Genomic DNA, 25,797 nt, shown 5'->3' with positions numbered 1-25,797 from the left:
CACCAGATTTCAACATCATACTTGACATCCCCTTAAAATGGTCAAGAAAAAGTCTAGGTACCTCAATTAGAACAGATCACAGTAGTATTTCATCCAGCTGTTAGTAATGATACATGTTTATAGTAGCTAAATCAGCTATGCATAGGGATATACACAAGAAAGGTTCACCAGTCATGCTAGACGTGCATAACTTACAGCCACCGCACACCTTACGACTGTTCGCGATCCGATTTTGGAACAAATCTCATTTTGCTCATTTTCTGAAAATGTGAATGGAACATATCATTTTATTTGAGGTTAAATTAATTGAAAGAATACTAATATAACCATTTTGACAGATTGCAAGCCTTTATTTTGGAGTAAAGGCCAAATTAGTTTCAAATCGTAGCCAATCGTACAACTGCTATGACGTCATTACGACTAGATATAAAATTTACTTTTGTTCTAAGAAGGATGATAGCATAGTCACAGATTTGAACATAGGTATTTGTAATGTGATTTCGAACATTACACAGTAAGATATTCCAAGTCTCAATACTAGCATACAATTATACTACGTATATTCCAAAATTGAGTCGCAGACCAATCGTAAGGTGTACGGTTGCCTTTACAAACAACTTTATGAAACACCTATTGTGTCATCAGTAATGAATAAAGTTGTAGGTAACTTACAAACAGCTTTATGAAACACCTATCATGTCATCAGTGGTGAATAAAGTTGTAGGTAACTTACAAACAGCTTTATGAAACACCTATCGTGTCATCAGTAGTGAATAAAGTTGTAGGTAACTTACAAACAGCTTTATGAAACACCTATCGTGTCATCAGTGGTGAATAAAGTTGTAGGTAACTTACAAACAACTTTATGAAACACCTATCGTGTCATCAGTAATGAATAAAGTTGTAGGTAACTTACAAACAACTTTATGAAACACCTATCTGTTACGATATCAGTATGGATATCTAAGCACTCCATACACCTCCCGCAACATGGATACCATGCCTGTTGATTGACCTGCCTAGCTGGCCTGTATAATAAACCTGTATATACGTTCATACCAAAGTCTCCACCAGAGTCCTTTGTATTGGATCATGGTGGCAGCTGAAAACAGTGATCGCCTTTGAAATGACAGGGATCAAGTAACCAGATACTGTATTGTTGGGAAGTAAACTGCATGTCTTTTTACCGAAATTCGCATGCTTCATAACCTACTAACCCAACGGGCGCCCGCGAGCCGCTCGCCCGCTAGCCCCGGCTATCGCATCGCTACTGTACCGTACCGTACTGTGCATACCCAATGCACTGTCACAGCAAATCACACAGTGTTGTGAGAAGGAGCGAGATGCTAACGGTAACTGTAAACAATTAAATATAGCCTAAATAAGTTATAACTGTGTTCAATCACTGGCACAGAGGTCTGCATCATAAGATCAACATACACTAAAAGTTGATAAATCCTAAATTACTTAATTTTCTGGACTGATCGAGTGTGAACAATGAATTAATATTTTCCTAATATTAATTGTAAATCTGGAGTGTGAGGAGTGGGAGTGACCAGCATTTTCACTGCATGAAACACCTAATGACATTCACACAGGGCTGTGTGTGCGTTACAGGTATCATCACCAGTCGACCTGTGACTGTAAGGAGCGTTCACACGTGGATATAATCAGACATTAATATCTACACTCATTCATTTAAATACCTAATACGTACAGCGAACATACACAATGAGTAGTGGAAAATATCCAGAAATGAACTGGGAGGCAACAGACCTACCCGAAGAGTTCCAGCTTTTCAGACAAAGAATGGAGCTGATTCTAGCAGACCAAGACATAACTGATCAGAGAAAAATGGCTATAAAAATCAAGATTGCTGTAGGCAATGAAGGCTTGCGTCGAATCAATGCATCGGGGCTATCAGAGACCGATAAAGAAAAACCGCAAGAGCTATGGAGACTATTAGAGGCACAGTTAAAGGTCAATATCAATTTTCGCATACACCGCTTAGAGCTAATGCGGTACAGGCAGAAACCAGATGAAACGATCGATGAATTCGTAACCAGGTGTAGGGACAAAGCCAAAAATTGCGATTTCGAGGAAGCTGAGTTAAATGAGCGAATCATGGAGCTAGTGATTGCGTCAACTCCAAGTCTCGAATTCCAAAAGTCATTGCTAGATCAACCGAAAGGTTACAAGGTCGAACAAATTTTGGTAGAAGGTCGTAAATACTCGTCAGTGCCCTGCGTATGACGATGAGTGCCGTGCCTGTGGCACCAAGGGCCATTGGGCCAAATTCTGTCGGAAATCGAAAAATGATCGGAAACCAAGACAAAACAAATCACGATCAAAGTCGAAAAGTGGAAAGAGTAAACCAATAAGCGAAATGGACATAACACATGATACTACCACAGATCATGATCATTATCAATCTACAGATAGTCCATTCAACGTAGCACAATTTGACACCATACACACTAATGGACCACACACAGTTGTAAATCCAGAAGGTACTGTAGCATTTGCTAACATTGACATAATATGCCCACAGAGAGTAGGTCAACATAAGCTTTACCTAAAAGTGGACTCGGGGGCAAGTGCTAACACTATCACAGTACGTACCGCCAAGGCAATTTACGGTCCAAAGTGGGAATCAGTAGTGAAACAAACAACAATAAAACTTATAGCTTATGGAGAGACACAAATTCCATGTAAGGGTACACTAGACATAAAGTGTAGATACAAGAGTACAAAATGGTCAACACATACATTCTATGTAGCAGATGTCAAGGGTCCAGCGATCCTAGGGTTGTTAGGTTGCACTGACCTTGGAATTATCACAATTCACTCAATGGACAACAAAACACCTACAACCAATCCTAAACCTAAGCAAACACCTATCACAAGTGTAAGGGATCTCAAACAAGCATATCCAAATCAGTTTGATGCTATTGGTAGTTTCCGAGGGAAGGCAATGCTTCATGTCAAGGATGATGCTAAACCTACCATAGACGCACCCCGCAAGTGCAGCGTACACTTGAAAGACAAAATCAAGGCGGAACTGGACAAAATGGAGCAGCAAGGAGTCATCAGAAAAATTGAGTACCACACCGATTGGTGCAGCTCCATGACCACTGTTGTGAAGAAAGATGGATCCATCAGGATTTGTCTTGACCCCAGGAGGTTAAATGATGCCTTGAAGAGATGCCCGCACAAGGTACCAACCTTGGAAGAGGTCCAACCTGTCTTCGCAGGAGCCCAGTACTTCTCTAAGTTAGACGCGAAGGCTGGTTACTGGTCGGTTCACCTAGCAGAGGAGTGCCAGGATCTCACCACATTTCGTACACCATTTGGAAGGTACTGCTTCCAAAGACTACCATTTGGGTTATGTACTAGTCAGGATATCTTCCAGCAGCATATGGATAGGATTGTCCAAAATGTGCCAGGCTGCATATGCATCGCAGATGACATAGCGATCGTAGGAAGAACGGAGGAGGAACACGATAGGAATCTCTACTTACTCATGGAGACGGCAAAGCAAGAAGGCTTAGTGTTCAACAGCTCCAAATGTACTATCAAGAAGGAAGCCATCAACTTCTTTGGTTCCAAGTACACTAGATCAGGTATCTACCCAGATCCGAGCAAGGTAGAAGCTATCACATCAATGCCATCACCCAAGGACAAAGAAGATGTTCAGAGATGCTTAGGATTATTCACATACCTAGCAGCATACATTCCTAACTTCTCAGAGAAGTCAGCGCCACTTCGAGAACTTCTACACAAGGAAGTACCATTCATCTGGGACGATGATCATGAACATTCCTTGAACAGCCTGAAAAGTGCAGTATCGTCAGGTGCATGTCTACAATTCTATGACCCAAAGAAAGAGACAACTCTTGAGGTAGATGCATCGATGAAAGGGCTAGGAGCATGCCTGCTCCAGCAAGGCAAACCAGTTGCATTTGCATCCAAAAGTCTTTCCACTGCACAGTCCAACTATTCCAACATAGAGAGGGAAACCTTAGCCCTAGTGTTTGGTATCAACCGCTTCCATACATATCTGTTCGGGAAGGAATTCACCGTCATAACAGATCACAGACCATTGGAAATGATATGGAAGAAACCTCTTAGAAGTGCACCACCACGTCTACAGAGATTGCTTATCAAAGTCCAAGGATACCGATGTCAAGTCAAGTATCGACCAGGAAAAGACATGATTCTTTCCGATACCTTGAGCCGACTTCCTAATCCCAAGGAAGCACGCGATGTTCCGCTAGATGTCAGAGTGGAATCCATCTGCTCTGAAGCCGAAGATTCGCACCAGATTGACTTGATATACTTCGGACAACACAAGAGAACAGAGCTTCAGAGAGAAACAGCTAATGATCCTGTTCTCAGATCACTATGGCAAATAGTCACTCAGGGATGGCCTGAGACCATCCAAGAATTGCCGACATCCCTTCGTCAATTTTGGTCTTACAGAGATGAAATTGGAGTATCACACGGAGTACTCTTCAAGGGAAGTCAAGTCATCATACCGAAGACACTAAGGAATGACATCCTTAGACAGCTTCATCTAGGACACATGGGAATCGAAAGCACGAGACGACTTGCTCGTGAGACAGTGTTCTGGCCAAACATCAACAAGGACATTGATCAGTTGATAAAGCAGTGTGAAACATGCCAGAAACACCAAGCAAGACAGCAGAAAGAGCCACTGCATCCCCATGATGTACCACCAGCACCATGGACCAGACTGGGAAGTGACTTGTTCATGCTCAATAGACAAGAGTATCTACTCGTTACTGATTACTATTCCAAGTATCCGATCATTGCTAAGCTAACCGATACATCCAGTGCAGCTATAGCAAGACAGATGACGGGAATCTTCAGTTTGTTCGGTCCACCAGAAGAGATTGTGTCCGACAACGGTCCACAATTTGTCGGGAAACCATTCCAAGACATGTGCAAGAAGTGGAATATCAAGCACATCACTTCTTCACCGCACTATCCAAGATCCAACGGATTAGCTGAGAGAATGGTTCGTACAATCAAGAATCTGTTGACAAAGTGTTCTCAAACTAGCCAAGACAGTCAACTAGCCATGATGCACCTGAGAGCAACACCAGTTGACAATAACTTGAGATCACCAGCAGAGATGTTGTTTGGAAGACCCATCCGAACCACATTGCCAAGTCACTATCTTTCGAGAGATTCTGCTGCTACCGAGTTTCTCTTGAATAGGCAAGACAAGATGAAGGAAGTGCATGATCGACATGCAAGTTCTGATCTGCCACCACTGCATGTAGGACAGCCAGTGAGAGTTCTGCATCCAAGAGACAACACTTGGATACCAGCCAAAGTATCCAAAGTCTGTGAAGAACCTCGATCCTACGAAGTTTCAACGCCGAACGGAGGAATCTTGAGGAGAAATAGATCTCACTTGAGGGAAATTCCATCCACCAACCCAACTCCAAAGCGTGTGAGGTTCGACGAAGACCACTCCACAGAAACTCAACCAGAGGAAGACAACGTCCAACGAACACCAATGTCCAACTCTAATCAATCTCAACAGACATACTCACAAACCACGAGGTCTGGACGCACTATTCGCAAACCAGAGAGATTCATGTTTGAAGATTGAACATTATGAACACTTTAAACTCTCAAACAAAGAAGAGAAAGAGAAGAAAGAAGACATTAGTGTAGTTTTAAGTTTGTTATGTGCATGTATAAACATTGTACATTATTTTTGGTATGTCAAGATAGTGTTTACGAAATTATCAAAAAGACACTATAACCAAAACTTATTGTTTGGAAATATTGATTTCAGGATCAATCCGGTTATCCAAATTATTTTCAGTTTTGCACAAGATTGAAGTTATGTAAAATTGAAGATGCATACAGTTTATCACAAATTGATATTCTCACAAACCAAACAATTTCTATATTATTATCTGATAAATCATAACTAAGCCAAATTACCAAAATTTGCAGACTACCAAAAGTATTGTTTGAAAACAATATCATTGAAATTCTCAATCTTATCAGAAGAAGGGGGATGTTACGATATCAGTATGGATATCTAAGCACTCCATACACCTCCCGCAACATGGATACCATGCCTGTTGATTGACCTGCCTAGCTGGCCTGTATAATAAACCTGTATATACGTTCATACCAAAGTCTCCACCAGAGTCCTTTGTATTGGATCACTATCATGTCATCAGTGGTGAATAAAGTTGTAGGTAACTTACAAACAACTTTATGAAACACCTGTCGTGTCATCAGTAATGAATAAAGTTGTAGGTAACTTACAAACAACTTTATGAAACACCTATCATGTCATCAGTAATGAATAAAGTTGTAGGTAACTTACAAACAGCTTTATGAAACACCTATCATGTCATCAGTAGTGAATAAAGTTGTAGGTAACTTACAAACAGCTTTATGAAACACCTATCGTGTCATCAGTGGTGCATAAAGTTGTAGGTAACTTACAAACAGCTTTATGAAACACCTATCGTGTCATCAGTGGTGCATAAAGTTGTAGGTAACTTACAAACAGCTTTATGAAACACCTATCGTGTCATCAGTGGTGCATAAAGTTGTAGGTAACTTACAAACAGCTTTATGAAACACCTATCGTGTCATCAGTGGTGCATAAAGTTGTAGGTAACTTACAAATAACTTTCAGTACATACCTGATGAGGTATCTAGCTTCACAATCCTTACAGGCCACTAGCAGTCCTTTAATCAGATCAACTTTCTTTGACATACTCTGTGAAATAGAAACAAATATTAATAAAACCCAAAGAAAAATATTAAATAAATTATAGGAAATAGGAGATTGAATCCCCAAATCTCAAGCATAGTCCTGATAAAATGAAAAAAAAAGAGCTTCATTAAAAAGTGGAAAATACTTGAAATATTGATCTTAATTTTTGAATGGCGAAAGAAAATATCCTTTTCGTGGAAAATCTGAGTATTTTAACATAATGGGAAGAACTCTCTCAGAAAACAAAAATAGAACTCCACTTCTGAAAGTTGGGATGATAGAGAAGTGTTTTATCTCATTCTGTAATCCTAGGGGTATGTTACATGAAGCTGTTGGCAAGACTTCATACAAAACTTAATTCACTGGTGACCCATCCATGTGTTAAATGAGATGACTCTAGTTTCTTATTTAAAATAGTGGGGATGAATTTCCTATAATCCTTGTCAAACTATGTCAAATTATAGTCTTAACAGTCAGACATTTGGTAACAAAATTTATCTACAATAATTTCAACTTGGAACCCCTTCGAACAAGTAACCAATTGTGAGTAAATTGTGTGTTACTTATGAACAGCTTTATGAAACATTATCCTGATTTGAAAATAAGCTGGTGCCCTTTGGCAAAGTATTACCCCTTTATAGAATCTGGGCCGGTAGTAAATTGAAAGTATTTTACTTAACATTTTACTTGGTTAAGCAAAATTAAAAATCCCATCTTAGTATTTTACCTTATCAAGCAAAAATTAAGAAAAATACTTCCTAATAACCACTGTGACATCATATAGTTTGAGCTAAATAATGTGCAATGTTAGGCTCCGTCTGTGCACAGACATTTGTAAACTGCATGCAAGCCAGACATAATCCTAGCAGGTGGCTGACTTAGATTTAAGCAAAATACTGCATAAAATACTTAAAGTTCTGGCTTAAGTATCAAATTGAATTCTGGCCCTGGTCCCTAGGAGAGGCCATACTAATTTGAAGGTAGAACTTACTGAATTCCCACTAAGGTTGGCAATATCTTTGAGTTTAGAGAAGACTTTCTTGATGGTCAGTCTTGGAGGGGTGAACATGGTACGTTGTGTACTTCTACTGCTCTGTAATGGAAAAAAAAAACAGGGAAACCAATTTATTCAATTGAATCATTGGACTTTCTTGCTTTATACATTCAAGAATAATTCAGTAAATGAATGGCAAGCAATTGATAATTTTGTGAACATAAACACCCATTGTAAGAAGCTATCTTTCTAGTTTTAGGAATCCAGTCTGGCAGTGATTTTCAGTGAGGGTATTCATAAGCAAACAAAATTCTTGCATCTGACTGGCAAAAAAGCAAATTTGCAGGTCAAGGTCAAAATCACTGAAAGATCTTGATGAAACACTGCCTGGTATAATACAGAACCTGAATACTGCAACATCGTTATTTTTCATCACATTCCAGTTTCAATGTTTAACATTTTCCTTTACAGGACTAACAAATGGGAAAAAAGTATTTCTGAGGAGTAAAAATTATACCAAATGCAAATATTTCTGTCAGACGAACCGTTCTGACCATAAGCATATGTTCATTACTAAAATATTTTGGCATGAGCTACCGCTCCTTGCAAAGTAGGATTTTATTTTACCCTACTTATTTAGATAATCTATATATCATGGTGGATATAAATATAATCCATACCTCTGCTACCAGTCCTAAATCTCCCTTTTCTGCAGCAGCAACTTTCAGCTTGTCTACCGATCGCCCTGTATCGCAAGATTAAATTGAAAGAGAAACTTTGTTATATCACCTTCTAAAAACAATCTTCAACAGGAAAGATCTTCAGCTATGAACGCTCCAAAGTAAAAAAATCAATCAATCTTTTTCAGCAACAATATCTTTTTGGGAGACTGGGATAACGACTGATGACTTGAATATCACCAAAATGCGTTAACACATAAAGGTAGGAGGGCAAGTTCTCAGAAAACATATCGTTTGATTGGTCTCCAATTTTACAAATTGGTAACTTGACATCTAGCTTGTGGAACCATTCTCATTTTGGATGCAATGTCACCAGATGATCAGGATGAGAAATATATATGTTAATGTTTATATGAATGATTAATTGAAAATTGCCTTCTATATGAATTCATTTTGCTGAAAGGAGTATATAATGTGTATATATACCCCTTACAAGTATATGAATTCAGGATGTGATCTCTGAATCTGAAAAGTTCCTGGTCCTGATCCACAGGTGGGCATTGATAACCAACAAGAACGATCAACAGCGCACAATATTTTTGTGAGTACATTTGTAGTCAAAGGACAAGTCCACCCCAACAAAAAGTTGATTTAAATAAGAAGAGAAAAATCGAACAAGCATAACACTGAAAATTTCATCAAAATCTGATGTAAAATAAGAAAGTTACGACATTTTTTTAAGTTTTGCTTAATCTCACAAAACAGTTCTATTCACATCCTGGTCAGTATGCAAATGAGGGGACTGATGACATCACTCACTATTTTTTTTGTATTTTATTATACGAAATATTCTAATTTTTCTTCTCATTGTCCTGTGAAACAAAGTTTTATTCCTCCCTGAACATGTGGCATTACCATTGTTATAACATTTTATGGTTCAGTTAAGTTGGTCCTTGATGTCAAATAGGTAAAAATTGAAATATTGTATAATTCACACAATAAAAAACATAAGAAATAGTGAGTGATGGACACCATCGACTCTCTCATTTGCATGCCACTGAGTTGTGCATATAACCGTTTTGTGAAAAATAAGCGAAACTTTAAAATGCCCTAACTTTCTTATTTTACATCCGATTTTGATCAAATTTTCAGCATTTGCTTATTTGATTTTTTCTCTATTTCTTCAAATCAACATTTTTTTTTATTTGGAGTGGTATTATTGGGTTAAATGAAGGTGTTGAAACCAACCAACCTGTGGCCTGTGCGATTGCCTTCATGAGGACGGTCTCACCGATACCAAGCTCAAGACCTTCATAAGCAGGCGCTAACTTATTAAGACATAGGTAGATACACATCTTCACGTCATCGGGGGTCAACAGCATCACAGAGGTCAAGAAATCAGACAAGATCTCAATGGTCTTCAATCTTCCACTTGTGTCTTCAATGATGGAGAATGTGTCTGCCAGAGCCTTGTATGGAACACTAAACATGAAAGATTGAAAATGGATTGTGAAAAGTATTCTTATTCAACCAAAGGATGATTGCATGCAGTAATCAATTTCTAAATACATGTCACCAACAGGTTAATACTTCATGAATTTATACTTGAACCATGATTGTTCGAAAGCATATCATTTTATGTGAACTATAGAGTATTTTCTATTATTTTCATATTTTTTTATTCATTTTTTTGGGGGGTGGAGGGTCTGCATATGGTATAAAATGGTCTAAACCCTTCATAACAAAATATTTAAAAAGTGCAATTTACAGGTGGAGAAACTGAGGTTCCAAACTCTTCACATGTAAAGAATGCATCAAAAATAATAACTTTTCTTGCAAAAATTCTTGAATGGAACATGGATTAAAATGTCAAAATGAACAAAAGTGATTTTGAAAGGTAAACTGACCTCTCTCCTTTTTTCCAACATGCACTTTCCACAGGATGATAGGATGCAGAACCGGGTCTATAACTAGTTCCGGAGCTTTTGTCATCAGATCTGAAACAAGATAATTATACAAATAATGTTAACAAGCTTAAACATTTATTCATTCACATAAACATGTATTCCTTCAAATTTAGAGCACAACAAGAAAGTTGCAACTTACCCCCCCCCCCTCAAAAAATACCCCCTCAACAACAGAAAAGCAGGTTAAAGATCTACAACTAAACCCCAAAACTTAGCACCAGAAAGAAAAAAAATAAACCAGTTCTTCTTGACCAGTCAATTTTATTTGAAAACAGATTATTTCAATAAAACAAAATACAAATATGACAAAGAAAAATAATCTTTACAGATGAAACATTAATTCAATCATTACACTTACTTTTTACTGCTGCTGCCCCATGTGAATGTATTTGTCTTTTTGGTTTCTTTCTCCTTTGCTGGTTCTTCCGCTTCTTTTTTGACATCATTCTCAGTGGATTTCTTGGATTCTTTCTTCTCCATTGGTTCTTCTTTCGTCTCCACTGATTTTTCTTCCTCTTTCACAGGTTTTTCTTCCTTCTTTACTTGTTTTTCTTTCTTTGTTTCAGTCTTAGATTTCTTGGACTTCTTGTCACTGCTGGGCGATTTTACTTTGCTTGGTTTGGGGGATTTTTTGGAAGGTGATTCGTCTTCATTCTTTTTCTTTTCTGTTGGTGATGTAGGCTCCTGAGAGAGACAAGCCCATATTTCGAAAAGATATAAATGTGATTCAAACTACGATTCCTTCCAAAATTTAGCTATATAATGATAACCTAAATCAGTATTTTACTACAAACCCCATGATCATACATGATTAAGGGGTCTTCCTGATTACAGGACATAAATACAAAAAATATATAAATACAAATATTTTACAAATACAAAAAAATATTTTCACCAGAGTTCATTATTGGGAATTCTATTTGAGTGATTCTTTCACTTTGTACCGAACACCACAGCAACTTACTTTGGTATCAATTACAATTTGGTTGCAAATCACTATTTGCTTCAAGTATATAATTTCTAAGTGACCCCCCCCCAAAAAAAAGTACAAAAATGAAATGACAATAATCAAATTAAAAACTAAAAAGTAAGAATAAGGTATAATTCACAATACAAACAAAAGAAATAAATTAATTATACCCCACCTCTTTAACCTTTGAAGTAGTCTTCTCTTCAGTCTTAATGTTTTCTTCCTCCATCTTCTCTTCTTCATGGTCTTTAGATTCTTCTTTGACCGGTTTAGGAGGTGAATCTCTCTTCCTCATATGCTTTCGAGCTACAATAAAAAAGATTTGTACCTGTATTTATTCCATTTTAATGTATCGCCTGGCAATAAGTATCAACACTTCCTGCACTCACACAGTGGGTGATTTGTATGTTTTCATTACACAATTAGGGGAAGCTGAGGTTACTTGTCATCAGCAATTTTAAAGAAATTGTAGACAAATCTTCTCTTCTGATTATAAGATTGCATTTTCATTCTAAGAAAATATTCAGAAGGAAAACAAATCCCATTTCATTCATATAAATTTGCCACCAAATATGAAGTGTTTATTTATATTAAAATTATTATTAAAAAATTACTTCAACGGGCTATTCTTACCCGTCTTTCTGAGAGGGACATCCTTCTTAGTGGACGTTGGAGTCTGAGGTTCGGTTTTGATGCTTGGAGAAGTCATCTGTGGTTCTGCTTTGACATTTGGAGAAGTCATCTCAACATCTGTTTTCTTCTCCTGTAAATGACGTAACAGTAACTTCTATTAATCAAACTATATATTGTGAACACCAGAAATGAATAAATTCAATTCTCTTAAGGACATCATCATTTCAATCTAGCTCATTGTGTTAGGTAAGCTCATTATGTATGGTGCTATGCCAGAGTATTGAGAGGAACATGCTTAAAGAGCAAATTGGAAATAAAGGAATGATATTTACATGATTTAGTAATACCATGAAGCGGATTCACAATGAAAAGATATACCCACATTGGAATCATGTTTAGCATTAAAAGTCCAGAATTATATTTAAGATCCTCTTCTGAACATCTGTAACAGATTATAATCACCACTCATTGCATGGTGCCATTAACACACAAAAAAAAATCAGAATTTTAAACCACTGTTCTATTGAATGCTGACTTTATAATATTTCTTCCATACTCGTGACAATTATAATGTATCGATACTTCATCAAAATTATATTTTTGTACTTTCCTATTCTCATTTCCTGAGTTAATTGAATAACTGACAATTTTTTGCAGCAAAATAAGTATAATTTTTTTTTTTTTGGGGGGGGGAATAAGTTAACAAGTGTGGTCTAAGTTCACACAGGATCAACTAAGTCTATCAAAATACCACCCAACAAGACTATGATGATCAATGGATTCCTGGCCACATAGACTCTCTCCAGGACAACGGGTCACAAGATAGTGTACAATAATCATCCGCAATATTCAAATTCATCAATAAAAAATAGGACTTCACTGCAATACGATTACCAAATGATAATTAAGAGTTGATTCTAGACTTACTTTCACGTCTTCTTTCCTGCTCTGTTCCTCCTCGTCGCATTCCATCTTGACTGGTTTCTTATCTTCATTTTCTTCTTCTTCACTATCGCTGTCCAGAATCCTCCTAGCTTTCTTACGAGCTGGTTCCTCGTTCGGAGGTGATCCGTTCCTTGCATGAAGGGGAGAACGAACCCTGGATAAAATCAGAAAGACCACCCTCAAGTTTCTGAATCGTACTACGGTGGCAATGATCCTAAAATCCTTATTCCAAACCATACCTGCATTATCTTTCAAAGCACTTTCACAGTAAAAAGTGATCAGAATTAACAAATTGTTGAAAAAAATTCATTATCCAAATTATTTGTATTTGCAATACTTTCCCATATTTATATACAGGATGTAGATATTTTCAATATTTTGATTCATTTTCAAACATGGCCGTACACAGAAATTTTTTTCCTGGAGGGCAAGACGCATAAACAATTTAGAAAAAAACTCAAATTGAATGATTCATCCACACCTTTGGTAAATTCTGTGAGGATTTTCAGCAAAAGAAAGTGTTTAAAATTGTGGGGGGGGGGGGCAACTGCTGTGCACGACCATGTTTACATCTTTTAGACAATACTATTATCATAAGAGTTTGAATATTTTTACAAGAAGGATGCCATTCACATTAAGTTTCCATTATAATAATAAAACACTATTTTCTCCTTTGTATTGCTTTTCTTCACATTTCAGTGTTTTCTTTACTTACTTTTTGTCACTGGTTTTATTCTCTTTGACTGCATCAGGAGGTACTGAAGGCTTTGGCTTGGGTGACGAAAAGAAAGAGCTGTAAAAATAAAAGCCAAAGAAAAGAAAATAACATATACAGCTGCAAATGCTAACAGCATGCTCTGAAAACACATCCTACATTGAATGTTCAAGGTCAAAATAGACCTTTCTCTAAATATTGCTGAAGCTTTCGTACACTTAGATGCGACAATATTTGTCTTTTACTCTTCCATCATTAATTTCAAATAGAGAAAAATCAAACTGGCAAAACGCTGAAAATTTCATCAAAATCGGATGTAAAATAAGAAAGCTATGCCACTTCAAAGTTTTGCTTATTTTTCACAAAACAGTGATCTGCACAACTCAAATGAGATAGTCGATGATGTCACTCACTCACTCTTTCTTTTGTTTCTTAATTGTTTGAATTAAACAATATTTCATATTTCATAGATTTGACATTAAGGAACAACTTGACTGAATCATGTAGTATTGAACAATGCTCATTCCACGTGTCCAGGAAGGAATTTAACATTGTTTCACTTGACAATGAGGAGAAAAATACAGCATTCCCTATTTCATACACTAAAATACAAAATAAAATAGTGAGTGGATGACGTCTCCTCATTGCATACCCACCAGGGTGTGCATACAACTGTTTTGTGAAATTACGGTAAGCAAAACTTTAAAATGTCATAAATTTTTTATTTTACATCCGATTTTGATGAAATCTTCAGTGTTTTGCTTATTGGATTTTTTTATTTTTATTCTAATTAAGTTTTTGTTGGGGTGGACTTGTCCTTTAAAGAGCAAGTCCACTCCAACATAAAACAAAAAAGTTGAATTAAAAGAAAAAGAGATTTTTATCCAACAAGCATAACACTGAAAATTTCATCAAAATCAGATGTAAAATATGAAAGTTACGATATTTTCAAGTTTCGCCTAATTTAAAAAGCAGTTATATTCACATCCTGGTCAGTATGAAAATGAGGGGACTCATGACATCATGAGTCCCTTCATGATGTCATGAGGGGACTACTATTTCTATAGTATTTTATTACATGAAATATTCAAATTTTCTTCCCATCGTCCTGTGAAAAAAGTTTTATCCTTCCTGAACATGTGGTATTATTTTAACATTGTTTTAACATTTTAAGGTTTAGTATGGCACGCTCATAGGGAAACAATTAAATATATATTTCACTTGAAAAAAATATGTTTCTCTTCCACTAAACCATTTCACTTTTAAAAATTGTATTCCACTTTTGATATAAAAAAAATATATATTTCACTTTTCAAAAAAAGTTTATTTCACTTTTCAAAAAAATATATTCCACTTTTCTAAAAATAAATTTCATTTTTAAAAAAAATATATTTCACTTATCAAAAAAAATATATTTCACTTTTCAAAAAAAATATATTTCACTTTTCAAAAAATATATTTCACTTTTCAAAAAAATATATTTCACTTTTCCAAAAAATATATTTCACTTTTCCAAAAAATATATTTCACTTTTCCAAAAAATATATTTCACTTTTCCAAAAAATATATTTCACTTTTCCAAAAAAATATGTTTCACTTTTCCAAAAAATTCATTTCACTTTTCAAAAAAAAATATTTTTTTTCGACGAAGAATCATTCCAATTGTTACATTTTAATTTTGAGAGAAAACAAATCCTTTCACTTTTTATATACAAATCTATATATCTGTCTCTTTATCTATCTATCTATATCTATCTACATCTAACTATCTATTATTCAGGGGCCGCGGAACGGTTTTCAGAGTGGGGGGGACCATGCAAAAAATCACAATCATATGGTCATTTTTACGTTTTTGTACACGGTTTCGGAAAAAAGTGGGGGAGGGCTGAAGCCCCCCTCCCCCAGTTTTCGCGCCCCCTGTTAATATATCTATCCAGTGGCGTACCGTGGGTCACGGCATTGGGGGGCACCAGCAAACATTTCGGATCACTTAAGGAGCGCGCGAAGCGCGCTCAGTTGTCAGGTATACCGACCTAATAGAGATATTTTAAGGACATGCAGTGTCATCAAACGAATATGTATCTCACTGATTAAATAATGCGAGCGCGAAGAGCTGAAAATTTTTCGATATTGAGGGCTAAAAATTGACATTATAAGCAAATTGTTTTGTAATCATGATACTTAACTGTCTCGTTAAACAAACAATGCGAGCGCGAAGCGCGAGCTAAAATTGTTGTACATACTGACCCTAAACAAGGAAATTTTAAGGATTATATTTTAGAATCCATTAAGAGTATAAATATCTCACCATAGTCATCTAATGCTAGTGCCATCCTTTGCTGATTTTGTTAGAATTACATCTAAACACAGTCATGAAGCACCTTTTGTAGTCATGTAATCATAATTATCATACGTATCTTACAAATCAAATACTGCAAGCGCAAAAGCGCGAACTGAACATTTAGGAAATATAGACCTGAAGAGGGACATTCTAAGGGTTGTTTGTATGAATTATCTAAGACCCTACGTATTTGACTAACCAAATGATGCGAGCGCGAAGCGCGAGCTGAAATTTTTGTATATATTGACCCCAAAACATGGATATTTTAAGGACTATAGTTACGAATCCATTAAGTCAGAGTATACATATCTCACCATAGTCATCTAATGCGAGTGCCAAGCGCTTGCTGATTTTGTTAGAATTACATCTAAACACATGGAGCACTTTTTTAAGTCATTGTAATCATGATTATCATACGCATCTCACTAATGAAATGCGAGCGCGAAGCGCGAGCTGAAAATCTAGGAAATTCAGACATGAAGAGGGGCATTCCAAGGCTTGTTTGTAGGAATTCACTAAGACCCCACGTATTTCACTAACCAAATGATGCGAGCGCGAAGCGCGAGCTAAAATTTTTTGATATTCAGATCAGAAAAATTGACATTTTAAGGACTGATTTTAGGAGTTCATGAAGAGCAGAAATCTCACCAATCCACTAATCATGCTAATGCGAACGTTAGCACGGACAGGAAATGTTTTATATTAAGACCTTAAAATAGGGCAATAACTTTCAGTAGTCATGAAAAAGAAGAATATATCACTACTTAAAACAATAATAACTCTAATTGCGAGGAAATATATTATTTTGTTGTATATTGATTTGAAAACGGGAGGCTTTAGTACATCAGTTTTATATGTCTCGTTAAAAAGTCTATGCGAGCACCAGGAACAATGAAGACACAATTTGGCAAATAATGTTTTATAAAGTTGTGAAAATGCTTATGTTATATAACATAATATAACATTATGATAAACAACAATTTATTCTTTCCCCCACTACGTTTTTCCTCCTTTTTTCCCTCTTTTTCTCCTTTTCCCCGTTTTTTTTTTTTTTTTTTTTTTTTGGCCAGCCGATTGGGGGGGCCATTGGGGGGGCACATGCCCCCCCATGCCCCCCCCCCCGTAGTTACGCCACTGTATCTATCTATCTATCTTCTATTAATCTTTCCACCTATCATTTATCTCTCCAGCCATCTATCTATTTATCTATCTTTCTTTTATGTATCTGTTTGAATATGTATGTCTGTCTGTCTATTATCTTTCATACTAGTATATCCACTCATTTGTTTAAATAATTATATATGTTTATCTCTGTATCTACGACAGACCATCTAATTCGTCCGCACGACGAATTAAAATCTAATTTCACTTGTTACATATTAAATCTGAGATAAAACAAATCCTTTCACTTTTGTTGGATAACACGTACGGCTGCAGTACTAAAGGCCCTATCTCACCAACGGAGACGTCGCCGCGACAGTCTCCAACTTATCAGTCGCTGCAGTCGTGGAGACGTCTCGGAGACAAAAATGGCTTGCGCTCTCACCAAGGAGACGTCTCGATGGAACGTTTGAAAGATCATACACCTGACTTGGAGCAGGAGGAGGGATATCAGCACGCGTTCAGTCACTTGGTTTCTGAAGTGGGTCAAACAGTGTGAAGAAGTGTCGCGGAGACGTCTCCGCAATGTATTATAATTTTTTTTTGGTCTCCAGCAGGTCTTCGCGATGTCTCTGAGACGTCTCTGAGACATCGCGGCGACGTCTCAGCAGTCGCGGATATCATTAGTGTCCGAGACGTCGCAGCAACTGATGGAGACTTCTCGGAGACGTCGCGGAGACTAGAAACAGTCTCCAAAAATATTCAACATGTTTAATCTTCTTGCGACTCCTCGGAGACTCTATAATTTTCATGAGACGTCTCAGAGATGTCGCGGAGACGTCTCTGCAACTAGCAAAATTTGAAGTCGCGAACTAGTCGCGAACTAGTTTCAAGCCCAGTGAGATACCCCCTTTAGACCGTAAGTAAATTTCGTTCTTCACGTAAATATCCATTCCTCTCGCTACGAAAAACATTTCACTCATGTTGCAAATTCATTTCACTCAATTGCAAAAAAATACGTTCCTCTTTTTTCTCGGCCTGTAGGCGGCGCACACCATTGTTGGTGGGACGAGGACAATGCACCACGAGGTGGGCCCATAAACACAAATCGTAAAGTTTGAATTTATCGCTGATTATACACAGCTGCCAGGGCAATCAGCTGTTGCATTCGGCCCTACGATCAATCACTAACCTTAGCACGGTCTGGCAATGCGTTTTGTAGGCATGAGGCATGAATACTTTATACATACACTATCTACGGAGCTGAATGGTCAAGGTAGAAGTGTTGAAATTTCCCTTTTCTCCCTTCCGTCTGTCTTTTACTTCATTGACATACGATGGTCATAATGATTGATGAAATGAAGCTTACAAAAAGCTACATTTCACTGGTCAACTCACTTGTACCTGCACTGCAAAACCAAATTCTCTCCATTTTGTCCGAGACTTGATAAGGGGGGGGGGGTCACCATCTTTAGAACAGACATAAAAAGTGAGTATTCGGGACTGAAGTTGGATGATGACGTCATCGCTCAGCCCGAAAAGGTTGGTGTTGGCCATAGAGATACTTATAACGCGTAATTAGTATACATCTCTGTGGTGTTAGCCGAGAATGATACATCTCTGTGGTGTTAGCCGAGAATGTCCATGATGTCATTACCCTACTTCAGTCCCGTATCGTATACTCACTTTTTATGTCTGTTCTAAGTATGGTGACCCCCATTCATGTCTCATACAAAATGGTGAGAATTTGGTTTTGCAGTGCAGGTACAAGCGAGTTGACCAGTGAAATGTAGCTTTTTGTAAGCTTCATTTCATCAATCATTATGACCATCGTATGTCAATGAAGTAAAAGACAGACGGAAGGGAGAAAAGGGAAATTTCAACACTTCTACCTTGACCATTCAGCTCCGTAGATAGTGTATGTATAAAGTATTCACGCCTCATGCCTACAAAACGTATAGCCAGACCGTGCTAAGGTTAGTGATTGATCGTAGGGCCGAATGCAACAGCTGATTGCCCTGGCTATTGTGTATAATCAGCGATAAATTCAAACTTCACGATTTGTGTTTATGGGCCCACCTCGTGGTGCATTGTCCTCGTCCCACCAACAATGGTGTGCGCCGCCTACAGGCCGAGAAAAAAGAGGAACGTATTTTTTGCAATTGAGTGAAATGAATTTGCAACATGAGTGAAATGTTTTTCGTAGCGAGAGGAATGGATATTTACGTGAAGAACGAAATTTACTTACGGTCTAATACTGCAGCCGTATGTGTCAGTGTTATCCAACAAAAGTGAAAGGATTTATTTTATCTCAGATTTAAAATGTGACAAGTGAAATTAGATTTTAATTCGTCGTGCGGACGAATGAGATGGTCTGTCGTAGATACAGAGATAAACATACATAATTATTTAAACAAATGAGTGGATATAAGTATGAAAGATAAATAGACAAACAGACATACATATTCAAACAGATACATATAACAAAAATAGATAAATAGATAGATGACTGGAGAGACAAATGATAGGTGGATAGATTAATAGAAGATAGATATATTAACAGGGGGCGCGAAAACTGGGGGAGGGGGGCTTCACCCACCCCCCCCCACTTTTTTCCGAAACCGTGTACAAAAACGTAAAAATGACCATATGATTGTGATTTTTTGCATGGTCCCCCCCCACTTTGAAAACCGTTCCGCGGCCCCTGATTAATAGATAGATACATCAGATATAGATAGATATAGGTAGATAAATAGAGATAGATAGATAAAGAGACAGATATATAGATTTGTAGATAAAAAGTGAAAGGATTTGTTTTCTCTCAAAATTAAAGTATAACAAGTGAAATGATTCTTCGTCGAAAAAAATATATTTTTTTGAAAAGTGAAATGAATTTTTTGGAAAAGTGAAATATATTTTTTTGAAAAGTGAAATATATTTTTTTGAAAAGTGAAATATATTATTTGAAAAGTGAAATATATTTTATTTTGAAAAGTGAAATATATTTTTTTGAAAAGTGAAATATATTTTTTGAAAAGTGAAATATACTTTTTTTGAAAAGTGAAATATATTTTTTTAAAAGTGAAATATATTTTCTTGATACAGTGAAATATATTTTTTGAAAAGTGAAATATATTTTTTTTGAAAAGTGAAATATATTTTTTTTGACAAGTGAAATATATTTTTTTGGAAAAGTGAAATATATTTTTTGAAAAGTGAAATATATTTTTTTGAAAAGTGAAATATACTTTTTTTGAAAAGTGAATATATTTTTTTTAATATTAAAAGTGGAATACAATTTTTAAAAGTGAAATGGTTTAGTGGAAGAGAAACATATTTTTTTCAAGTGAAATATATATTTAATTGTTTCCCTATGAGCGTGCCATAGTTTAGTCATGTTTGTCATTATTGTCAAATCTGTAAAAATATTGTTAAACTCAAACAATAAAAAAACAAAAGAAAAGTGAGGGACATCATCGACTTTCTTACTTGCAAGTCACTGAGTTGTGCATATATAAACTGTTTTGTGAAAATAAGTGAAACTTTGATGAAATCCAACTAGCATAACACTGAAAATTTCATCGGATGTAAAATAATGAAGTTATGACATTTTATGACATTTTAAAATTTCGCTTAATTTTGTATGCAAATGAGTGGACTGATGTCATCCACTCACTATTTCTTTTGGATTTTATTATATGAAACATGAAGTATTCTAAATTTCTCCTCAATGTCATGTGAAAGACAATTTTATTTCTCTCTGATCATGTGGAATTACAATTGTAACATTTTATGGTCCAGTCAAGTTGGTCCCTATTTTCAAATTTGCAAAAATTGAAATAGTGTATAATTCAAACAATAAAAAAACAAAAGAAATAGTGAGTGAGGGACATCGTCGACTCTCTCATTTGCATGTCACTGATTTGTTCATATATCTAGGCCTATATTTTGAAAAATAAGCTAAACTTTAATATGTCATAAGTTTCATATTTTACAGCCGATTTTGATGAAAATTTCAGCAATATGCTTGATTAATTTTTATCTATTAATTAAAATCAACACTATAATGAGGTGGATTTGACCTTCAAAAAGTTTACCCTGATAACAAATTTATTGTAAAAATAGCAGAAAAAATAATTGGTGAAGGTATGAAGAAAATCCATCAAAGATGAAGAATTAGATATTTTGATTTGTGACATCATATGCAAATGTTCCCAACATACCATAATCTGTAGCAAAAAAATCAATGATATATCATTTTCTGAATTTTTTTTCAATGGGTTTGATTCAGAGATTGTACTTTCAAATATGCATCAGACAAATTATTTCTAAAAATTCTCCTGATTGAAAAAATAATAAATACTCATCATGAAACATTAAAGACTTAAAATTTATACATTTTATATTATTGGTACTACTAGAGGTACATATATGGGTCAGATATCAGCTCGTCTCATCATATATAACATCACAAATCAAAAACTTAGAATTCTAAACATTCTTTCTTAAAATTAAATCATCGATGGATTTTCCTCAGTAAAATCACAGCAAAACAAGCGATTTCCCAGCATACAGGTTACTAGACCAAAAGCTTTGGTCTCTATTAATGTTGATTGTTCCGCTGAACTTAGTCGGCTCCACTCTCCAAATACAGACCGAAATTCTAGCTCGTTCTGTACAGGGTACTCAATGGCCATATGTTTATGCATTAAGCTCGGATAAAAAGGGAAGTGAAGTTGTGCGACAGCCAAAGTAAGTCACCGTTTTCTCCCCCATTTAAGTCTGTTTTTCCCTGTTTTTGTGCATTTCAGGCCAAAATGGAATAACAATCTTTATTATAGTACAGTTCTTTTTATATGTTTTCATGAAATAAAGACAAAAATCAACAAGCCCCATCGGGGTAATTTTGCATTATTAACCCCTAATGGTAATGGTGGCTGCACAACAGTGAGCCGTCTGTGTACGAGGAGAAATTAAAAATGTTTAAAAACTTCTCGAAACAGACAGCTGCCACTCCCTGCCAGCTGTCTAATAAGTTACCTAAATTACTGTACAGAGACAGAGAGTTGATAGGTTTATTATAGCTTCAGTGTGCAGCGGAACAAATGACAAAAGAGAGCCAGAGTCTCATCTCACGACACGTCTGATTAAACTTAAAGGTATAGTGTATGATTGGTTGTTCTCAGAAAAGGGCAATGAATCAATTTCAAAATTATAACATTAATTAAATACCTATATCATTGCTCTATTTTATCACGGAAATGAAACTTGCACAACTTTTCTATTTTCATGATATTGAGGGGTGAAACATATATCATGGCCGTATCGGTTAATCGAGACCAATTTGTTGACGCCCTCTCGAGTTAAAAAATAAATTGATATTAGAACACTGTTCGAATAATGCATATTCATTACGACGTTATGCATATTGATGAATACGTCATCGCGCATGCGCAGTATCAAGAAATACCCGTATGTGTGTAGCTGAGTAGAAAGCAAACATCGAACGGTGCGTGCAAGCTCAAAGCGCCGAAGCCAGCCGGCTAGCGACTTGTTTGTGCTTCGAACACGAGCTACCGGTTCACAGTCACAACGGGACATTATCATCGCACGCGAAAGGATCTAATAACGGCCGACAATAAGGATAAATTTAAATGGAAGAATCGAGGGGAAGGAGTAAGGAAGCGCAGAGAAGGGCGAGAGCTCGGTACGAAGAAAGAGAAAGAGAACAAAGATCAAAGAGGAAGCATGTAGTTTTGATGGAGAAAACATTCCTTCAGTGGAATGAAGCCAAGGAAAGGGGATGGGGCAGTCATGTCGTACTCGGCAAGATTTCAAAAAAGGGGGAAAAACAGTGACAAAATAGCTATAAATTTTGCAGCCCTGCAAGGAAACTTGCATCTCGATTTTTAATGAGAAGTTCAGTATTGCTCAGCAGTAAAAAGTCTGATTTTTATCTGGGGATATACAAGACCGAACTCTATGCTATAGACCCAGAGTTATTAATTCTTTTTTATTCGCTTCTTTAAAAAGCACAGTCACATGCAATCATGAAAATATACACAAAGTTCAAATAATAACATGAGTACAGGCAAGATACAATGTGTATTTGGGTCTCATTCCTAAGACGGTATTTACAATCAACACGTGGGGAATCGGGGAAGCAAGGTACGTGAAGAAGACTACGCAAACTTGGAGAAGCAAAAGTCCGAGAATTAGAAGAGAACAGACCAATGTAATGTGTAAGCATGAAGCTATTTATAGCCCCATGGTGTATGATTTGTGTATCAATTTCGAGGAGATCAATTCGCTCACACACACTCATGCGAGCTCATGAGCCGGAAAGTTGGGGGCGGCAGAAGAGAGTGTTGTGGCCTTATTACCAATGGACAGATCATAAAGCTGTCGTATGGACGGATAGAGCAATCTCCTTGGATGGAAAATGACTCAAGATCGAGTGAAGAGAATGAATGATGGATTGATAGCTGGGTATGGGTGTATGGTATCATCCGCCCAATCATCCGATGGACACTGATAACCCCCCCCCCCCCACTCCCCAGGATGGACGGATTGAATGGATGAACTAATGGATACAAATGATAAAATGATGAGAAAAAATGGGATGGTGGCTGGACAGATCAACTAGTCATGTAGACAAAATAGCAGAAAATACGCATTTGCTGTATGTTTATTTGAGAACAAACATGTAAATGACTGTTGGTACGTGCTTATTGGCGGTTAAATAACAAAAAAGCCTACACGGCTCACATTTTGTTTTGGGGCATTTCATTTATTAAAAAGGAGAGGAACCACTTGCTACGGTCATCGCCAAATGGATTATCTGCCTCTTTACAAAGTGAAATACTAGTACATGTATGAGTTTCAGCACGGTTAGGTATAGGCCCCTAAATGGGTTTTGGGATGAGTTTACCCCCGGCCGCGTCTGCGTGCGTACATGATATGATCTTGGTAAGCAGCTGCATGCATTGGCGCTGCTATGCTAGCTGGCCTTCAGGGTTTTTTTCATAGTCTTACGACCAGAAGTAGGCTTATAGCTACCGTTTCGTGTTGTACCAGTGGTATGGGCAATAGGTACGGCAATATGGGTCGCGGAACGGTTTTCAAAGTGGGGGGGGGGGGCTGGCTGACCATCCAAAATATCACAATCCTAAGGTCATTTTTACGTTTTTTGTACACTGTTTTGGAAATAAGTGAAGGGCCGGGGGCTGAATTGCCCCGCTTCCGCGGCCCCTGAGAATGGGTTTTAGGGGACTGAATTAGTTGCACCACACAAAGTGGTCGCTAAAGCTACTTCCACATGCTCGTCCCAGCCTCTGGAAAAAAATAAAAATAAAAACGGGGAAAAGGGGGATATAAAAAGAAACAAAATGGTGAAAGGGGAAGGGAAAAGAAAAGGAAAGGAGGAAAAGGGAAGGACAAGCCGAGAAAAAGTGAAAAGAAAACGAAGTTTCTTTCGTTTCGGAAAAGTGAAAGACGAACATTCGAGAAAGAACAATTCATTCAGAAATAGGACAAGGCCTATATTTGATGCAATAGCAAACATAGCGGGAAATGAAGGTCTGAATACATTGGAAATCAAAGAAAAACTTAAAGGACAAGAAAAAAGAGATAGTTTTACTGCTGAATCCTCACTGAGAGGTAATTCGATATGTAGAAGTATATGAATGCACAAGGGGCAATAACTTACAAGTGATATTTCTTTGAATCTAAGCATATACCCAAAAAAACTCACATTTCTCTTTTGGATTCTTCCTTTTTTTTTCTTTTCTCAAGGGCCGCGAAACGATTTGGAAAGTGTGTGGGGGGGGGGGCTGCCCATGCAAATAATCATAATAATGGTAACTTACAATTTTTTGCAGTGCGTGGACCAAAGCCCCTCCCCCCTTTCCGTGGCCCCTGTAATACTTTAATTATTTGAAACATTACATTTTTCTTACGCCTTTAATTTATAAGTTTCCTTGTAGCCCTTCTCCCCTTTTTTGGCTGATATGTTTCAAGCATTTGTTTGCTTTTAGAGTTTTACTTTGCATTTTCTGCATTGTTCATGTTAGTTATATGCTATTACAATCTTTATGTCTTAGTCCTATCTTTATACAGTTAAAACATTGTCACTTGTATTTCAGGCCGTATTATGATTATGCTACATGCACATGCATTGTAAATTCATTTTGTTTATTCAATCAATAAATCGAAAAAAACTTCCCGGCAAAAAAGAGTTAGAGAACAATATTGAAATAAAAGAAAGTCCCTTTGAAAATGTGAACATGAGAACTATATACACACAACCGGATATGGATTGTGTAGCAACGAAAATACAAAAAGGTAAAAACAATACTGAATTAATAATGAACTCATTAATTCTAAATTGACAATGATGTGTGTCAGATCTTGGGACTGAAATTCCCAGTCTGGTAATAGATTTGGTTCTGTTTGAAATGAACGTAGTTACCACTTGCAATAATCACACAATCATTCAATATCTATAAGTAACATAAATTTAATTCAGAGCGACCAGCTCTATAAATGTACATATAGTTAAAGAAATTGAATAATCAGAATTAGATCATGAATCACATGCATATCAACATAACATCAAACTGTATTCAGCAGTTAACATCAGCATGAATTAACCTACACTGAATATGTTGCAAT

General features: G+C 36.6%; 1 protein-coding gene across 1 annotated transcript in view; it reads right to left on the bottom strand.

The window, feature by feature from the left end:
* LOC121423093 (DNA ligase 1-like) overlaps positions 1–25,797 on the bottom strand; it is a 49,089-nt gene that overhangs the window by 11,039 nt on the left and 12,253 nt on the right. The window contains exons 2-11 of the mRNA XM_041618378.1: positions 13,683–13,760; positions 12,950–13,121; positions 12,023–12,152; positions 11,565–11,695; positions 10,778–11,103; positions 10,360–10,449; positions 9,705–9,934; positions 8,453–8,517; positions 7,770–7,871; positions 6,705–6,781 (exon numbers count right to left, since the gene is read on the bottom strand). Of these exons, the coding sequence (XP_041474312.1) occupies positions 6,705–6,781; positions 7,770–7,871; positions 8,453–8,517; positions 9,705–9,934; positions 10,360–10,449; positions 10,778–11,103; positions 11,565–11,695; positions 12,023–12,152; positions 12,950–13,121; positions 13,683–13,760 (1,401 nt within the window). The remainder of the gene's footprint in view (positions 1–6,704; positions 6,782–7,769; positions 7,872–8,452; positions 8,518–9,704; positions 9,935–10,359; positions 10,450–10,777; positions 11,104–11,564; positions 11,696–12,022; positions 12,153–12,949; positions 13,122–13,682; positions 13,761–25,797) is intronic.

The sequence above is a fragment of the Lytechinus variegatus genome, chromosome 10 (genome assembly GCF_018143015.1).
Source record: "Lytechinus variegatus isolate NC3 chromosome 10, Lvar_3.0, whole genome shotgun sequence".
In the NCBI taxonomy this organism is placed as follows: Eukaryota; Metazoa; Echinodermata; class Echinoidea; order Temnopleuroida; family Toxopneustidae; genus Lytechinus; species Lytechinus variegatus.
Note: the sequence above shows the minus strand (reverse complement) of the source record. Positions and strands in the feature narration are given on the sequence as shown.